The sequence below is a fragment of the Cucurbita moschata genome, unplaced genomic scaffold (assembly GCF_002738365.1).
Source record: "Cucurbita moschata cultivar Rifu unplaced genomic scaffold, Cmos_1.0 Cmo_Scf00038, whole genome shotgun sequence".
NCBI classification, from domain to species: Eukaryota; Viridiplantae; Streptophyta; class Magnoliopsida; order Cucurbitales; family Cucurbitaceae; genus Cucurbita; species Cucurbita moschata.
This window is the reverse complement of record NW_019268554.1, coordinates 603859-622508: the sequence shown is the minus strand read 5'-3', so window position 1 is coordinate 622508 and position 18650 is coordinate 603859. Positions and strand designations below refer to the sequence as shown.

General features: G+C 36.1%; 2 protein-coding genes and 1 pseudogene across 2 annotated transcripts; 1 reads left to right on the top strand and 2 right to left on the bottom strand.

Annotated features, from left to right (window-relative positions):
• Positions 1-1417: 1417 nt before the first annotated feature.
• Positions 1418-2595, bottom strand: LOC111432307. The gene is made up of 2 exons (XM_023069131.1): positions 1798-2595; positions 1418-1693 (listed from the first exon to the last, which is right to left on the bottom strand). The coding sequence occupies exon 1, from the start codon at positions 2488-2490 to the stop codon at positions 1834-1836; it is 657 nt and encodes a 218-aa protein (XP_022924899.1). The 5' UTR covers positions 2491-2595; the 3' UTR covers positions 1418-1693; positions 1798-1833.
• Positions 2596-4668: 2073 nt separating this feature from the next.
• Positions 4669-10951, top strand: LOC111432308 (annotated as a pseudogene).
• Positions 10952-12138: 1187 nt separating this feature from the next.
• On the bottom strand, positions 12139-18277 carry LOC111432358 (MADS-box protein SVP-like). The gene is made up of 9 exons (XM_023069205.1): positions 18137-18277; positions 17693-17891; positions 16452-16524; positions 15829-15890; positions 14690-14789; positions 14569-14610; positions 13493-13534; positions 13274-13413; positions 12139-12413 (listed from the first exon to the last, which is right to left on the bottom strand). Exons 2-9 carry the CDS (start codon positions 17872-17874, stop codon positions 12407-12409), a joined length of 648 nt encoding a protein of 215 aa, XP_022924973.1. The 5' UTR covers positions 17875-17891; positions 18137-18277; the 3' UTR covers positions 12139-12406.
• Positions 18278-18650: the final 373 nt, after the last annotated feature.

Below are 18650 nucleotides of genomic sequence, written 5' to 3'. Positions count from 1 at the left end.
CGTATCGACATAAACCTCACGATTTTAAAATGTGTCTACTATGGTGAAGGTTTAACCTTACTCCGACCAGTGTCTCACACCGTTCGTTAACTTACTCTGGTACCATTTGTAACAGCTCAACCTCACCGCTAGCAAATATTGTTTGCCACTTCTTTGTTTCTTTTGAGTTTAGACCCTTTCTTTATTTCTCGAGCTTAATCATTATATTTGACCTAGACTCTCCTCATTCCCTCTTTTATTTGAATTTGTAAAATAGTTAATTGAGATAATTGAAGATGACATGAGCACAACGTGCTAGATGAACGCCCCCTTAGAGAGCCTCAGCTTCGACCGCATGTCGAGGCCAAGGTGAGGAATTGGGCACAGCCCAAGTCACGTGTTTTCTGTTTTATGTGTAATAATCATAACATGGACTCTATAGATGATGATTTGGACTTGAAATAAAGGTGACAATAATGGATATCAACACACAAAGACTAATGGTGCTCGTAACAATGAATGACTTCATTTATGTATCTTTGACTTTTCTATTATGTTTCTCTACTCCACTAAAAAGATTGTAATAACTTGTGAAAGCGCCTCTCGTGCTTGAATTTTCCATCATTTGTCAAATGATTTTTGTGGCTTAACTGAGGGCTTCGATTCACCTTGTTTTCGATAACTGTTGTATTGAATTGATTGAAAAGTTAGGGTTGTGAATAGTGAGCCCGCCCTAGTCAACTCCTTTGACTTCCTAGAATTGTCTTTTGAATGGAACCGAAGATTGTTGCTAATTCTAAATCATCACTTCAACCTGATGTCTCTTAGTGAGCCCCGACTTCGACCTCAGTCATCGCTTCGACCTAATGTTTCTTGGCAAATCCCAACTTCGACCTCAATCATGGCTTCGACCTGATGTCTCTTGGTGAGCCCCGGCTTCGACCTGATGTTTCTTGACAAACCCCAACTTCGACCTCAATCATGGCTTCAACCTGATGTTTCTCGGTGAGCCTCAACTTCTATGTATTCTTCCTTTTTCTTTTTTTGTTTAGGAGGGAGACATATCCTCAGTCTGTTTTTTGTTTGATAGGAAAACATATCCCATATATCCTTTGTCCAGCTCCCTTAATGAACATGTTTCTTGTAGGAAGAACGTGTTCGAGTACAAATGATTTTTTTTTTCAAAACATTACGTGTTTGAGTACAAATGTAATATCGACCTATAGTTTTTAGATGTAATATCAATTTATAGTTTTTAGATGTAATATCAATTTATAGTTTTTAGATGTAATATCGACCTATAATTTTTAGATTACACGTACAAAATATATGTCAATACATAACAAAAGCATAAAATCAATGGAATTCAAATCGACATAATAAAATTGAGACTAAGGATAATCGAACACGAATGACGTGGGACCCACGACACTTTTAAAAAAAAAAAAAAAATTTAGAATTCAACAATCAACCATCTTCAACCTTCCCTCCCACACCTTTAATGTAAAATTATTAAATTATAAAATTAATCCATAAAATTTTAAATTTAAGATTATCTTATTCGAATCCTTACAAGTATCCCACTAAAACTGATGAACTGATGAACAATGAAAGAACAAACAATTCAAAGAGGGAAGAACGCTTCAAAAATAGTAACAAAATCAAATAAACCAATTAGAACAGTGGAAGAACAGCTCTAAATCCACCTACAAATCTGTTCATAATTTACGATTTAAAAAAGAACGCTTCAAAAATAGTAACAAAATCAAATAAACCAGTTAGAACAGTGAAAGAACAGCTCTAAATCCACCTACAAATCTGTTCATAATTTACGATTTAAAAGCGCTTAAGCAATTAGATCTTTGTATGATAACTACACTGCTGATCTCCAATTTTCCTATCCGATATGTCGATCGTGAAATCACAGGACGTACTCGAAACAACTCGAATTTTGAAAATCCCTAAAATCCTCACCTTACCTGAAATTCTCGTGTACGTATTCAACGGTATAGATCCGGCGACGACGTCGGACAACACCGTCGACGACCTCAGAAGCCGATCCGCCATGATCGTGACCGTGATGTTCATCCGCTTGCTCTGGTTCGCATTGATACGGCCAGACGGAATCGGCGCCTCGCCGATAAGTTCGCCTCTGTAATTGAGCAGTGCGGTGCTGTTGGAATAGCTGAATCCGACCTTGTTAGGGTTTGTGATTGAGACGTCGACGATTAGTGTGATGTTGAGGCCGACGGCGGATCTAGCTATGTTGAGCGACAAATCAAGGTCGGCTAGGGCTACGGAGTTGATGGCGGTGATTGGGCGTTTGGCTTTGAAGACTGTGAAGGCTAAAATGACGATTAGAACTATGAGGAGGAGGACGGTGGCGATTGAGACTCCGATGCAGGTGTTGCGGCGTCGACGGGAGCGGATGGATTTGGGATCCTTGGTTGAGGAGGCGATTTCCATGGCGGACGTTGTTTGGATCTTGAGAGAGGATTCAGATTTTGGCATTTATGGCGCCATTGGAGTTGGGATTTGACTCTCCAAATAGAACAAATTGAAATTAATTCGGAGTAGGAGCATGTAAAGATTGAAAAAGTGCTCTCCCTCTTGCTTTAATTTGGTTCTCTCCATTTTTTTTGTCATGAATCTTAGTGATATACTTTTTTATTTTTTTTCTTTCAAATTTTTCAAAATAATTTGAGAAAGTTTCTATTGGATAGTTGAGATTAAACCAGCTCGTTTGATTACTATATCTAATCCAAAACCAGCTCGTTTGATTACTGTATCTAATCCAAAACCAGCTCGTTTGATTACTATATCTAATCCAAAACCAGCTCGTTTGATTACTATATCTAATCCAAAACCAGCTCGTTTGATTACTGTATCTAATCCAAAACCAGCTCGTTTGATTACTATATCTAATCCAAAACCAGCTCGTTTGATTACTGTATCTAATCCAAAATCAGCTCGTTTGATTACTATATCTAATCCAAAACCAGCTCGTTTGATTACTATATCTAATCCAAAACCAGCTCGTTTGATTACTATATCTAATCCAAAACCAGATTTTTATTCGAAGTAGACTCAAAAACTCGACCAACTTGAATTATCCGACCTAAATCAGAGTTGGATTAGAGTATTCTTTTTTTCTCGGTTTGCTTTTGATTGAATTTTGGAAAGCTACAAATTTTGGATCAGATTTGCAAGTAGACATTTTTTTTTATGTCTGGTCAACCCAATCAACTATATAAAAGAGTGTTCCAATCCATTCTATTTTTAAGATTATTATAAAAATTAAAATTCATCCTAATGTTACCAACAATAAATAAATAAATAAATATATATATATATATATATATATATATTATTTATTTTAAAGTAGGGTAAGGTTGAGTTATAACTCGATTTTCGGGTTGATTGGATTAGTTGACTTTAGTTGACCAAAAAGATGTCAACTGCAAACAGAATTAATTTTTTTGTTTTTAAAAAATTACACCGAGCCCAATCCAACCTTTATGGTTTTGATTAGGTGGTCCCGGTTATTGAGTCATATAAACACTCGAACCTTTTTAGATTAGAATGGGATGTTCATGGTCGATTACTCTTAGAACAGAATTTTATTTTTAAAAGAAATTATTTAAATAACCATATTATAAAATATGCAAAATTTCTCTCTAGTCGAAACATCGAGAGTCACATTAGATGTCTACCAACTACCTCTTAAATACAACTAAACCAATAATACAAACATATTGACTGGCTACTCCAAAACTTTAATTTTCACAATTGAATGTCACGGAAACACAATTGTCAACTAGGTAGATACACGGTTTCGAAGATGGAGGTAAATATTCAATAACTTAATAAATGACATATTAATATAATAAAAAATAAAAAGTTTGGATCAACTAATGTCTGATCCTGACTCTAGTCGAGCCGAGTCTTGTTTATATAGTTGGTGGAATATCTATTGCAGTATTAAGTACGAACCTACCAATTAAAGGTGGAGAGCCTTAACTCGATACCTTTTCGATTAAGCACGAAATTTAGTATCAGAGAGTGTTAAGCACAGCAACATCAACGTAACATTGGTCATCATTAGCCAGATCATGGAGATGACTGACCTCAACACTCTAACGTCCACGTTAACGAGCATCTGCATTAGATTCTTGCATCAATAAATATTTTATACAGGAAACATTCAAATTTCAATAATATTCTTAAACTTTAAAAAAATAATAATATTAATAAATAAAATATACATTTACTATTAGTATTGGACAAAGACTTAAAAATATTCTTCAATTTTAAAAATATTTAAAAATATATTCTTATACTTTTGAATACTTTATTTTTAAAAAAAAATTCAAATTTTTAAAAATATTTAAAACATACCCGAGTTAAATAATATCCATAAATTTTAAAAAATTTTAAAGAAATTATTGAAAATTTAAAATTTTTTTAAATAAATTATATGAGGGGCATTTTTTTTATTATTAATTTAACCTAAACGCTGGGTAGCAAAAATTAAACCGTATTAAATAACATTTAAATACAATTTTCGAGTGCAATTTAATTTAATTAATTTTTAAAAAGTCAATAAAAGAATTGATATTCGTGACACGTGGCGAAATAGATGCGAAACTTTCGTGAACTGAAACAACTCCCGCCATAGTGCCAATCGATGAACTATGAACCCACATAACTGAAAATGTTCATCGATTGATTCATCAAACGAAACCAGTAAGCTGAATCACGAGAAAGAATTTCATACGAGTGGGAGATAGATTCAGGAAAATTTCTTGGAGTTGAGGAAACCTGAGAAAATGGACAGAGAAGGAGAGGGAGCGGCGGCAGCGGCAGCGGCTGCGTCGTCTTCTCAGGCCAACAGACCTGGTAGGAGGGTGGATCCGTTGCTCGTAACTTGCAGGTTTTTCAGTATTGTAACAACTCTCACTGCTATTCTCTGCATTGTTTCCAATGTCATCTCTGCGATTCGATCCTTTAAGAACAACTCCGATGTAATCTCTCTGTTTCTGTTGCGTCTTTGTTCGGTATTTTTTTGAATCTAATGCTGTATCACGCGGTTGTTTGAAATTTTGGCAGATATCCGATGGTATATTTCGTTGTTATGCAGTTGTGATCTCATTCTTCGTGGTTATTACTGAGACGGAATGGGAGTTTATTCTTAAGAACTGGCAGGTTTTTTGCGTCTGAACCCTAACTTCTCAATTTCTGAAGTGATTTTGGTTTTCGCTCTATTTGTTTCCCACTTCAATCTTTGAATCTTTCATCTATTTCCTTTTGCGGCTTTTAGGTACAATAAATGTATGGCTGTTTTAGTGGTGTGGTCTGGGTACAAAAGTTGGAGCGCGAAAGCCAGCCATAGTAGCTTGTCTTGGAATATGATTATTCAAAATAGCTCCTAGTAATTTGATCGTTGAAGCTAAGAATTACAGTCTGCTTTGATTTTAATAGAAATGGATGGGTTCTAGGATTATCTCTTGATGTTGTATACCTTGCCTTGTTGAAAATTAATCTCATTTTATTCGACTAATCATTTAACTATGTGGACATTGCCTCTTTCTCATTTGTTGCGTATGGTTATTGTGAGATCCCACATCAGTTGGGGAGGAAAATGAAACATTCTTTATAATGGTGTGGAAACCTCTTCCTAGCAAATGAAACTGGGAGGGGAAGCCTGAAAGGAAAAGCCTAAAGAGGACAATATCTACTAGCGGTGGGCTTGAGCTGTTACAAATGATATCAGAGCTAGACACTGGGCGATGTGCTAGCGAGGAGGCTGAGTCCCGAAGGGGGGTTGACACGAGCCAGTATGCTAGCAAGGACGCTGGCCCCAACGGGGGTGGATTGGGGGGTCGCACATCGATTGGAGAAGGGAACAAGTGCCAGCGAGGATGTTGGGCCCTGTAGGGGAGTGGATTATGAGATCCCACATTAGTTGTGGAGGAAGGTGTGGAAACCTCTCCCTAGTAGACGTGTTTTAAAAACTTTGAGGGGAAACCCAAGAGGAAAAGCCCCAGCAGCCGTGGGCTTGGGCTGTTTTAGTTAATATAAATATTAAAACTTAAATGATTTATTTATTTGTTGCCTATATTGTAGAAATTTTTTACCTCCCTTTCATTCTCTGGGATGTCACTATTGGAGAATGCACCCAAGTGGAACTATATATTCATTCGTAGCAGACTATTACCTGTCTAAATTTTCTGGGATGTCACGAAAAAGGCCTTGGAAGTATCATAGGTTGCCACAATATTCCTTGAAGCTCAAAGATGCATTTTATGCCTTATTCCTTCCTAAGGTTTCTTAAGTTTTTTCCCTTTTGAGGATTTGCCTACGGCATCATTTAATTCAGTTGGGTCTGTGCATTGCAGGTATTGGAATATTGGGCTGGCGGGGCATGTTGCAAATCTTGTAAGCTTTATTTTTAGGAGTATTTGCAACCTTTTCCTTTTTACTTTCTGACTTGTTCCTACATGCCATGTGCCTCTATGTGAAAATCTTGCTTATCAATAAGCTCATGCACCCAGTCAATTTTGCAACTGAATTGTTGGTTTTTTGGAGAAACATGCAATGAAATATGCAACATCTGGTGTTGGTTGGATGCCTTCTTGTTAATTCAATGATCCTATGAACTTTCCTTAGGATGTTAGACTGGGACTAGTTTAAATTTATTAGAATAGGAGATTTTTCCATGCAGTAGAGATATATACCTACCGTGATTATAACTATAAAAAACTTTCACATTGATCAAGAAGATTAGATTCCACATGAGATGAGATACATGAAATTCATGGATTCCCCATATTGTGAGCATTCAATTTGTTTTAAGTTGCAATTGTCTTTGTGCAGTGTTGCAGTAATGACAAAAGCTTTCCCTGTGTATTCTGTAGAGAAGAGAGAGCTTATTCTTCTCCAAGATGCTGCAAGTTATCTCCTCCTTGCTTGTGGTGCAGTCTATGTTGTATCGGTAAGCCTTGTGAACAATACCTTGTTTCCTAATTTAATCCCTGAGGGCTTTAGAGAGAGGTTATATATGTTTCTGCTCTTTGCTTGTTCCATGATCTGTGTTGTTTTGGTAACCTGAATTAAAAACTACATTATTAATGCTTGAGTGGGATATTTAAATTTTTTTTCTTTCTTTGATGTATTCCCCTGCACACGTATATTTCTTTTCATTGTTGAATTAACAGCAAGAGAGCATAACTTTTTTTAAAAAAACAAAAAAACAAGAAACCGATTTTTTTTCATTGATTCGAGAAGACTAATGCTCAAGAGATACAAACTCCACAAGGGAGTGAAAAGGAACAAGAAAAAAAAAAAGAACAGAAGGAGATACAATGTGCTGGAAAGAACTAGCTCGCATGACTTGGAGGCTGGAAACAACCTTGAAAAACCCAAAACAAAGGTCAGGGAAGAAGCCTTAAAACCAAATCAAGATAGGAACTGTCAACAAAACACATAGGAACCTTTGCAACCCGCGATCAACCGAGAACCAAGAGAACAGACACTGTAACAAAAGCTGAAAACACCAATCTGGCACCCAAACTGGGCTGAAAAGCTTGAAAGAGAACCAAACCACTAAACCTCAGAGAAGATAAAACAGAGCTTGGCAAAGCTAAACACTGACATGGCTTCCTTCATTAACCAATGGAAGAATTTCACGAAACTCAAGGCCATAAGCTTCAATAAGTGAACCGAATTTGGCCGCAAGGTGGGTGGAATAGGAGGAGGAGGCTTTTTGTCACAATCCAGAAATAATATGTCAAAAGCTTCAAAATAACAATCTTCATGCCACCCTCCTTGCTGAAATCCACAGGCTAAATGAATGATTTCACACTTCTCAAGCTTACCACGGAGTTAGCATCAATGGCGCCACCATGTGAAGGAGAAGAAAAATGAAGCGAGTTTGGGTCCTTGTCCAGTGAATACCTCCTATTGTTAATCCTACATCCTGATCCATGTCATCAAAGGTGGTAAGGTGACTTGCTGATCAAAGGGCACTAAGAGCCTTGTACAACTTTCTTCAATTACATCAGAAACAAAGAATCTTCCTCATGGCATGGTTGGAATGAAGAATCGGCCTCTTTTCTTACGTGTATAAGACAAAGGATAGGCTGGAATAAAACCCTTCACCTCTTTAACACTCAAAAGCCATAAGGGAAGATTCAAAGGAGGCTCAGAAATCTCCTTAGGCGCCTGTTTGAGTAAATTTTCAAAATCAACCTCACCTTCCAATTGATGGTTTGCGAATAATGAGGAATAAATCCCTCTTGAAGTTCCTGGGGAGAAGAAATAGACTTCTTGGAGACTTGAAACCTCTTGAATGAACCACAAGGTGGATGGAAAGGTGGCTCATGCGGACCATGGTCTTTTTTTTCTTTGCATAGAATTTCAAATAAGCTGCAATAAAATTATCTTTTACTTCGTTTATGCTTAAAGGTATTGGAGAACCAAAATTCAAGTCACTCTTGGTCTTCTTCTGCTGCTGTCTTCAAAACGGGGGATTCTGAAAATTTATTAAATGGGACCGGAACAATAATAGTATTAACCAGCTTCAAAATGCACAAGGGGGAGAAGGTACCTGATCCTTTGAAATTAAAGGCACTTGCTCATGCAGATTAGGAGCAATAATTAAAGGTTTTTACTATTCACATCCTGTATTAGTAAAGCCTCAACTTTTATACTTGTGTTTCACTTAGTTTCAATCCAACAATTATATGATTTCTTCATGCACTTGCTCCCTAGCAAGTTAGCCCAGCCAAAATCGCATTACCAGTGGTGCAATGAGTCTTTCATGAACTTTTTTCATATTTGTGCGTTAATGGTTTTTATTGATAATACAAGGTTGGAGAAAAACATTAAATACATCAAGAAACAGAGTGTCGGTAGTCGGTAGACCACAAGTAAAAAGGAATCAAACAGTTGAAAGTTAATATTTTCTAGGGTTTGCTTACGTCAGTTTTTCATGTATGTCTTTAGAGGTTCATGATATGGATGTCATTTATTTGGTTCTCGTGGATTTGTCTCAAAATCTTGATATCCATGATACTTTCTGTAATTGCCTTTCTTCATCCCAAGTATGTCTTTGACAGCACTGAATTTTGTTTTTAGTGTGTGTTAGACTAATTACTGGAGGTGCAAGTTAATTCGTGAACCTTCTGTGCACCAAGATGCTAAGTCATATGTAAATATGTGCTCGGCTATCATACATCAGTGAACTAAATCATCATCCGTTTGAAAGTAATATGAACCAAGGCATTAATCATGCAATATTAACTTCAAGGAAGATGTGAAGAAAATGTTGTTTAACTTATCACGAAGATGTTGCAATTCATACCACATTAACTTCATTTATTCACAAAATTTGGGTGTATGATAATTTAGAGTTACGGTGTTTCTTTAATGTATTTTAAGGCTACATAGTGGCTAATTAGGGTCATAAAGTATACATAGTAGCTAATTAGGGTCATAAAATATGAAAGTTACAACTCTTGGAACACCTTATGGAAAGTTAAGGGTTTTAATTTTGATGCTATATAAAGTCATGTATGTTGTCGAAGACTTGGAAAATGGAGTAAAAAGAACCTTTGTGCTTTCCTTTAGCCAATATCTAAGTTTATTTGCAATTTTATGTAGTTTAGGTGGCATGTTTAGAATCTTTCAAGCTTGACATGATCAATCTTGCTTGTGGAGTGATTCAAATCTCAAACAAGTGTTCTTGCCTTGAGATATTCGATCAACAGAGTAATCCGAATCTTACTTTCCTTCCAGTGATTCCTTATCATTTGGTATCATAGTTTTCTCTTAGGTTGATTTCTTATCAAAAATTTGTCTATGGTGTATAAAACATGTTATTGGATGCTTGATATGGATAACGCTTAAATGATTCTGGTTTTTCCTACAAATTTCAAGGGAATAATGTGCATTGGGTTTCTCAAACGTGCTCGTGAAGAGAAAGAGACCGCAAAGGACAGGATTGTCAATGATCTTCAGGTAAGCTCTTTCACTGGATTGTTCTATAACTCATTGGGGAGCATGAATAGATACTAATAACGTTTTGTTGCCATTTGTTTTAAATGAAAACATTAAAGCATATATATGTCATAATATATTGTTTGAGATTATAAGCAACTTCTCAGATTTCAGTTGATTACCATTAGCTGTGGAGTTTATTTTTCTCTGGTTTATTGGCATTAGTCACCCTGTAATTAGTGTGATGTCCACGTTGATGGAGGAGGAGAACAAACGATCATTTATAAGGGTGTGGAAACCTTTTCCTAGCAGACGCGTTTTAAAGCCTTGAGAGGAAGCTCGAAAGGGAAAGCCCAAAGAGGACAATATCTGTTAGCAGTAGATCTGGGCCGTTAGATAGAGGGTTTTAGTTTACTGGAAATTTGAATTTCAGCACAAACAGAGCCCCGTTCGGTGACAATTTTGTTTCCAAAATATCTGTTTTTAAAAATTAAGCTCGTTAATGTCCATAATTTTCTTTAATCTTTTTAACGCCGCACTACTTTCTTTTGTTCTTAAAATTTGACCCAGAGTACTGTTGTTAGTCTTTTCTCATTATCATAGGGCTCCCCTCTGTGATTTACATGAACCAAGAATTCTTAGTTTATTATTCAACCATTTGTACACACACAATTTGATCTTGAGGAAGCCCTGAATTTGTTGTAGGATTTGGAAAGTCAAAAACAAGAACTTGAACGGTTGCTCATTTCAGAAACTGTTTGAAACGATATAAAGACATTCCCATGCAACAGAACATAATTGCACCAGATTCTCGCTTCACTGCTGGGATTGTATGAACCTTTTTGTAGCTTCATTTTAATTCTATTATAATTGCCCCCTTACAGAGTTCTAATCATGTAAATTTTGTCTAACTTAATAATTTGTCCCTGCACTGATCATGTAAATTCTGACTGTCTTGACATTTTGTATCACTATATGTTAACAGAAGAATTTGTTTATTGTGATCAACGATGCTAATTTATATTACCAGTTCCCTCGACTTCTTGAACGGTCAATCCCAGCAGGATCACATATCAATGTGTACTTAAAGAAGCAGAGTACAGAGCAGCGGCTGGAGCAACTTAGGAAAGTACATGGTTGAAACTCTTGATGGAAGATGGCACCAGAAAATTGACTATCCAATACCACTTCATTGCGACAACCAATATGTGATTCGCCTAGCAGAAAACCAGTGTTTCACGATAGAACAAAGCATATGGAGGTGCACTACTCTTTCATTAGAGAGAGAGAGTTCCTGAAGGAAGAAATTGAGGTACAATAGATTAAGACAGATGACCATGTGTTAGACTTGTTTACCAAAGGGCTAAATACTAGCAAGTATGAGAATTTTTGATGTTAACTCAACATGATGTTGTGAATGAGGACTAGTGCTCAGAATGTTAAAATATCATCACTAGCCCAATAATTGGTTGAGTTCATTGTTTATTGTATTTTAGGAATAAAAATACAAGTATTTAAGTATTTAAGTATTTTAGGAACCATGGTTAAGATAGTTTAGGAATAAATTGTTTAGCCTCTATTATAAACACCCCTCTAACCTTCCAAGGTTTTCATACCAAGGAAATACAATGCATAGAGTGCAATAGTAATTTCTACACAGTGTTGTAATCTCTTTTCGATTTGTCTTATAAAGAATGCCTCACGATGCTACAAAAGCCAATGCAACAGGTAAGCATGTTCTTTTCCTTTATCCTAGCTTTATCTCAGGAGCCACATCTAGGGAGTTTCCTCATGTAGATAAAAATGATTCACAGCTATTATTACGACTTTCTTAGCGTTTGAACACGACACGACTGATTTACCCTCTACAATCTCTATCACACACTCCATGGGCATATTGGTGGTACTACAAGAATATGTATTGTCCTCAAATGATACTGACGTGATAGACAAAAGTGGATAGTGAGTGAAAGTAGAGACTCCTTTCGACCCCGCTTTCCACTCTATCTCGTCACGTCTTTTTAGGATTTCACAAGCTTTAATACATGAAAGACAGAGGAACTTATTAAACCTGAGGGACAGAAATTATTTGCTAGCGGTGAGTTTGAGCTGTTAAAATATATGCTTAATAGAACAGTACACATTAGAGAGATCGAACAATTCTAACCATGGCTGCTATCTCGCCTCTAGGATAGAAGAGAATGAATTGATAAGCATAAACAATAATTATGTATGCAACTCTTGTTTTGTTGTTGAAACATCATTTATATAACTCTGAAATGGGATTGGAATGCCTTTCTTTTCACATTCTTTCTCTATACAAATAAATAAGTGGTTTGGCAGTCAAGTGATGATCAGTAAAGCTCCATTGGGGAACCCTGACTTCATTGTCAAGATGCTGCAAAGAAGAGATGCTTACTTTGTGCCTTCACAGACTGCATAAACAAACATATACTCATCACTATTCTCGTAAACATAATATCATACTAAAGAAACTCGAACCGTTGTTTTTCGAGCTCAGTAACAGGTCACGGTGAAGATATTTGAACTTTTGAACCTCTAAGTCGAGGATATGTATAGTACGAGCACGTTTGGATGATTTTAACTGATTGAACTATGTTCATGTGAGATCCCACCTCAGTTAAAGAGAGAAACGAAACATTCCTTATAAGTATATAGAAATCTCTCCCTAACAAACACGTTTTACTATTCTTGTAAACATAATATCATAGTAAAGACCATTTTCTAACTTCTGAAACTCGAACCGTTGTTTTTCGAGCTCTGTAACAGGTCAAGGTGAATAAGTCGAGGATATAGTCGAGGAGATCCCACATCAGTTGGAAAAGAAACAAAATATTCCTTATAAGGGTATAGAAACCCCTTCCTAACAAACATGTCGGTAAAGTTTAATGAGTTGTTCGGGAGTTGAATTGAAAAGTTTAAGTGGTTTTCCTTTGAAAGTTGTTTATCTATACCTTCCTTTCTAGACTTTTAAGAACTAAAATGAAAGGTTCACGTGAGATCCCACATCGGTTGGAGAGCCGAACGAAACATTATTTATAGGGCGTGAAAACCTCTCCCTACCAGACACATTTTAAAACCCTGAGGGAAAGTTCAAAGAGAACAATATTTACTAGCAGTGGACTTAGCGGTTACCGTTCAGTATGGACTTAGCGGTTACCGTTCAGTATGACACGCAAATCTTCACAAAAAAAAAACACCCTCAAAGTAAAAAGATGAAAAATAGAAGGGATTCAAAAGGGTAATGTACAGTAAATGTAAGAAAATTACTAACCCCAATTTAAGAGAAATGTCATCAAAATCATGAGAATTAGGGTTTGGTGAGGAGCTGCTATTGGTAGTGTTTGACTTTGACCCCAAGGAGCTCCCACCAATCACTGCTTGTTCTTGCTCCCTATGATTCAAAGTTACCATCTGCCATTAAAACCAAAAGCCTTTAGCCATTAATTGATGGTTTTTACCTTTTCACTTTCACTTACAAAGAAATTCTTACCCCATTCCTTAGTCTCTGATTCTCTTTCATCAACAAAGCTTCCTGCAATATTTAGGTTAAAATATGAAGTGGGTTTGCCTTTTTACTACGTTTAAGATAAAGGGTATCTCACAAATAACCAAAAGAATGATTTTTTTTTTATAGTATTAGCTCGAAAGACGGACTACGTCTTAAAAAGGATGAAACGGAGGGGACCCTATGTGATTTTGGTGTAGAGAAAGACGATGGAAGTCATTCCATAGGTTCGTTTCTTTCTACCGTTATTTCAATGCCCGGTTCGACCCTTTTGAGATAGGAGCAAGGCACGAGAGGATGTATTGAGGGTGGAGATCCTATGTGATCGTAACCGTTGTCATTTCAGTATAGAGAAAGACAATGGAAGCTGTCGTTCCATCGGTTTGTTTCTTTCTCCCGTTATTTCAATGCCCGGTTAGACCCTTTTGAGATAGGAGAAAGGCACGAGAGGATGTATTGGGTCTACATGTGTAACAACCCAAACCCACCGCTAGCAAATATTGTTCTCGTTGGGTTTTCCCTTTTAGCCTTCATCTCAAGATTTTTAAAACGCTGTCTGTTAGGGAGAGGTTTCCACACCCTTATAAAGGATGTTTTGTTCTCCTTCCCAACCGATATGGGATCTCACAATGATCTGCTAACGGTGGGCTTGGCCGTTACGAATGGTATCAAAGCCAGACACCGGTAGTCCTCAATGATTAGAGAAGGGAACGAGTGCTAACGAGGGCGCTAGGCCCCCAGAGGGCAAGTCGGTGTGTAAACGTGCCATTTAGTATCGGTTGGGGAGGAGAACGAAGCATCATTTATAAGGGTGTGGAAACCTCTCTCTAACAGACACGTTTTAAAAACCTTGAGGGAAACCCCGAAGAGGACAACATCTACTAGCAGTGGACTTGGGTCGTTACTACATGCTTGCTAAATGGCACGTTTTGGATTGTGGGACTTACTTCCTAGCCCGAATGAGAGTAGTAAATTAGAGCATAGTTCAACCGATAAAAAGGTCCAAGCTAGAACATAATTTCTAAATATCACTCAAAATATAGAGATAAAAGTGTTGTGACCTTTTCCTTTCCAGCACCAATTTCTTTTAGAAACTTGTCATCCTACAAGGAAGACAAACAAAATCCAAGTTAGCAGATTTTAAGGATAACAATTCAATGATTACATGTTTAATGAACGAACCTTGGTCTCTATAACACGATTCAAACCAATCTCCAGCAATTTCTCCAGCTGCTTTAATTCTTCTATTCCCAAATCTTGAAGATCCTCTCCCCTCATATGCCTTGTTCATAGTTTAACACAAATGAGTTCATTTTTGGGTCCAAAACTCTTCGAACGAATCGTTTGAGTAACTATTTTATTTTGGTCCTTAAACTCCGTTACAAAGTTTCTCGTGAAAATTTGAACAAAAAAGGACCCTACGAAGGCTATTTTTCATGCCAAATACACCCCGACTTGTGTTAATTATCATTGGAGTACGAACGAGTTAACAAAGGAGGTCAAATCACGAAAATAACACATATTTCTGTTGTTTAAGTTTACGGTTTGATTCTCAACTCCTATACATTTGCTTAACAAAAAAACCCTATTTTCGATTCTTCGTTTTTAAGTATCTAGTTTTGTAATCGAAGAGGTCGAAGATATTTTGTGAGATCCCACATCGGTTAGAGAAGGGAACGAAACATTCTTTATAAGGGTATGGAAACCTCTCCCTGACATACGTGTTTTAAAATCTTAAGGGAAACTCGAAAGGGAAAGCTAAATAGGACAATATTTACTAGCGGTGGATTTGAGCTGTCACAAATTTTAGAAGACTTGCATTCGCTCTCCATGATATCAATTCTACTAAGTTGAAGTTGAAGGTTCGAATCTCGACTCCTATATATTTTCTGAACAAAAAAACTCTACTTCTGATTCTTCAGTTTTAAATATCTAGTCTTGTAGTCAAAGAGGTCGAAATTTTGTAAGATCCCACATTGATTGAAGAGAGAAACGAATCATTCCTTATAAGGATGTGGAAACGTCTCCCTAACATACGCGTTTTAAAACCTTGAGGGAAAGCCCAAAAGAAAAAACTCAAAGACGACAATATTTACTAGCCGTGGGCTTGAGCTGTTGCATTCGCTCGGCTCGGGATGATATCAATTCCATGAAAGCTTGCCAACAAGAAGATATCATTTGCAAACTCATAAGTATTTCAAACCATGTCTAAGCAATAGGGACATATGCTTTACAAAACTGGCAAACAAAAGCTGCAATTTATAACTATTTCTGTAGTTTTATAATGATTTTAGCAGTTGATAATGGCTGAGAAATCTTACTTAAGCTCTTTGGTTTTGGCTGCAAATTCTTCACTCAATTTAGCATAGGCATCCTTTTCAACCTGCAAAACAAACCCTAAAAATGATTGAGCATAGCTACAAAAACATTAATGATATTAAACAAAATCGTAGTACGAACACGTGGGTGGAAATTTGCTCGAGATATAACATCTTAATCAGTTGAGTTATGCTCAGGTTAGCACGAAATTATCGGGTGTTAGCTATTCATGATAGAAAGAATTAGCAACGAGTAAAAATCGAAGGAATCCCATTCAAAAAAAAGAACCGAAGTTTGCAGTAGCTCAAGTCCTCCATCGCTAGCAGATATTGTCCTCTTTGTACTTTCCCACAAGAGTTTAAAACGCGTTTACTAGAGAAAGGTTTCCACGCCCAACCAAATGACGTGGGATATCACAATCTACCTCACTTGGGACTTAGCTGATACACTGTTTAGTGTTTGGCTTTGATATGTAACGGGCCAAAGCGGCAATATTTGTTAGAGGCCGCTTTAGGCTGTTTCACATGGTTTACTCTATCATCGATAAACGTTCACGGGTCGTTCTATTCTTAAAAATTTTATTAAAAAAATAACATCTTTTTAAATAAATAAATAAAGATGTTACCTGAGATGGAGGCTGCTGACCAAAGCTATTAACCTCTGGTATCATGTTATGTCTTCTCAGCAACTCCTGCATGCTTCATGCAATAATAAAAGGACCAAAAAAAAGACATCTTTCAATTCTTAAACGATACTAATACCGATATTACGACGGTTATCAATCGATAACGTCTTACTATTTTGGATCGGAGTTGTCAACTATTTTCATACGGTCAAACTACTTAGCTCCTCGGTTAAGCTATCATAAGTTTCGGCTTCTCGAGATTTGCTTAAAAAAGAAGTCTTTTAATCTAAAATATAAGTGAAGCGTCTCACTAACTCGACTAATCATATCGTAAAATCAATAAACCAAAACTGAGTAATGTTACAACTACATGAACTTTATGAAATACGACAAAATATCGACAATATCAACATAACTTAACTGGTTAAGATATATATCATCGATCAAGAAGTTAGAAGTGTCTACTCAAATATTTCTATGTAAATAAACCGATTTTCACGTGTTTCTTAGCTTTTCTTACGTCAACAATAGACGGAGTGAAAAATAATCCACCGATGTTTGAAATAATAACGGGGTCGGATTCGTGTGACAACAATTTCAATATTTCATGATAAAATGTACGACATCATAGGTTAGCAGGTAAATTTGATAGTACATTTTCCAATTGAATTTAAACATTCAATCAAACGACAATATCTAATAGAATCACTTTGATAATCGTGAAAGACATCAAAAATCACATGTTTTTTTAAGAATAACAATGAGAACAAAATTATTAAATCACAAAATTCAGATTATAAAAATTACATCTTTGATGAACTCTACATGGGTCTCTTGAAAATCAACAAAATTTCAACTAAAAAACCTAAAAAAAAAGACCAAAATTTTCATCAAATTCTTACACCATTTCTAAAAATCTCAAAAACCCATTGCTTTTTTTCAATCAAATTCCTTGTTCTTCAGCCATTTCCCCTACAAATCAAGCATTTCTCTCTCTAAACCCAAACAAATATGAAGAAAAAAAAAAAAAAAAGATTTGAGAGAGAGAGAAAAGGAACAAAACCAATATTTTCATCAAATTCTTACACCATTTCTAAAAATCTCAAAAACCCATTATTTTTTTCAATCAAATTCCTTGTTCATTCACCCATTTCCCCTAAAAACCAAGCATTTCTCTCTCTAAATTCAAACAAAAAATGAAGAAAAAAAAAACAAGATCTTAGAGAGAGAGAGAACAAAACCTTGAGCTAGAATAGTCAAATAGCTTGCCAGAAGCAGAAAAAACAATGAGAGCAATATCAGCATCACAAAGAGTGGCTAGTTCATGAGCTTTTTTGAATAGCCCTCTTCTTCTCTTTGAGAAAGTCACTTGCCTTGCTGCTATGTTGTCTATTTTCTTTATCTGAATTTTCTGTCTCGTCATTATTTTCAACCTCCCACCTATGAACACACACACAAAAAAACACCCAAAAATCACCAAATTAAACTCGACCCACATCCATTTTCCCTTCAATTTGCATCAAAAATCATCACTTTCTTACAAGATCTATCAAAATAAAGCTACCCATCAACCAAAAATCATAAAAAAAACATCAAAAAATGATGAATTTATACAAATCTCAAACAAAAACCCTAAGAATCTGACGAACTATGAACTCAAAAAACATAGTTTCTTGCAAATTTACCTTATTTTGATGCTGTTCTTCTGGGTTTTGGCTGTTGAATTCAATATCCAAAACGAGATTCTTGGAAAGAAAATAAAAGGGTTTCCTTTTGTGGACAAAGGAAAGGAATGAAGTGTTTATGGGCAAATTTCTTCAAATGGGCAAAAAAAAAAGAATCTTATATTAAAAATTATTGGATTTAGAAGCTTTAGAGCTGCCCAATTGAATTGCTTTTTTTGTTTTTTTTTTTTTTAATTAAAAAGTTTTATATTATCTATTCGTACAAATAGGCCATGCTGACAGACCAATCACTGACATAGTTTATGACAACATTGTACCCTCGTACCCAATCACAATCCTTCTTTGCTGTTGGATTGAGTGAGTGTGTCTCTTACAACAGTAACTGACCTTTTTTAACTTTTAACCCTTCTTAGTTACCCTTTGTGTGTGTATGTTTTTTTTACCCTATTGGGTGTGGTTGAAATTTGAATGGTCATCTAGGGTTGTGTGGAAGCTGTACTAATTTGATCTTTTT

Coding starts and splice junctions, on each gene's coding strand:
- LOC111432307 (XM_023069131.1), bottom strand. CDS start 2,490: ATGCCAAAATCTGAATCCTCTCTCAAGATCCAAACAACGTCCGCCATG.
- LOC111432358 (XM_023069205.1), bottom strand. CDS start 17,874: ATGACGAGACAGAAAATTCAGATAAAGAAAATAGACAACATAGCAGCA. Junction 16,525..17,692: donor TTTGACTATTCTAGCTCAAG/GTTTTGTTCTCT, acceptor TATTGCATGAAG/CATGCAGGAGTTGCTGAGAA. Junction 14,790..15,828: donor GCCAAAACCAAAGAGCTTAA/GTAAGATTTCTC, acceptor ACTATGAACAAG/GCATATGAGGGGAGAGGATC.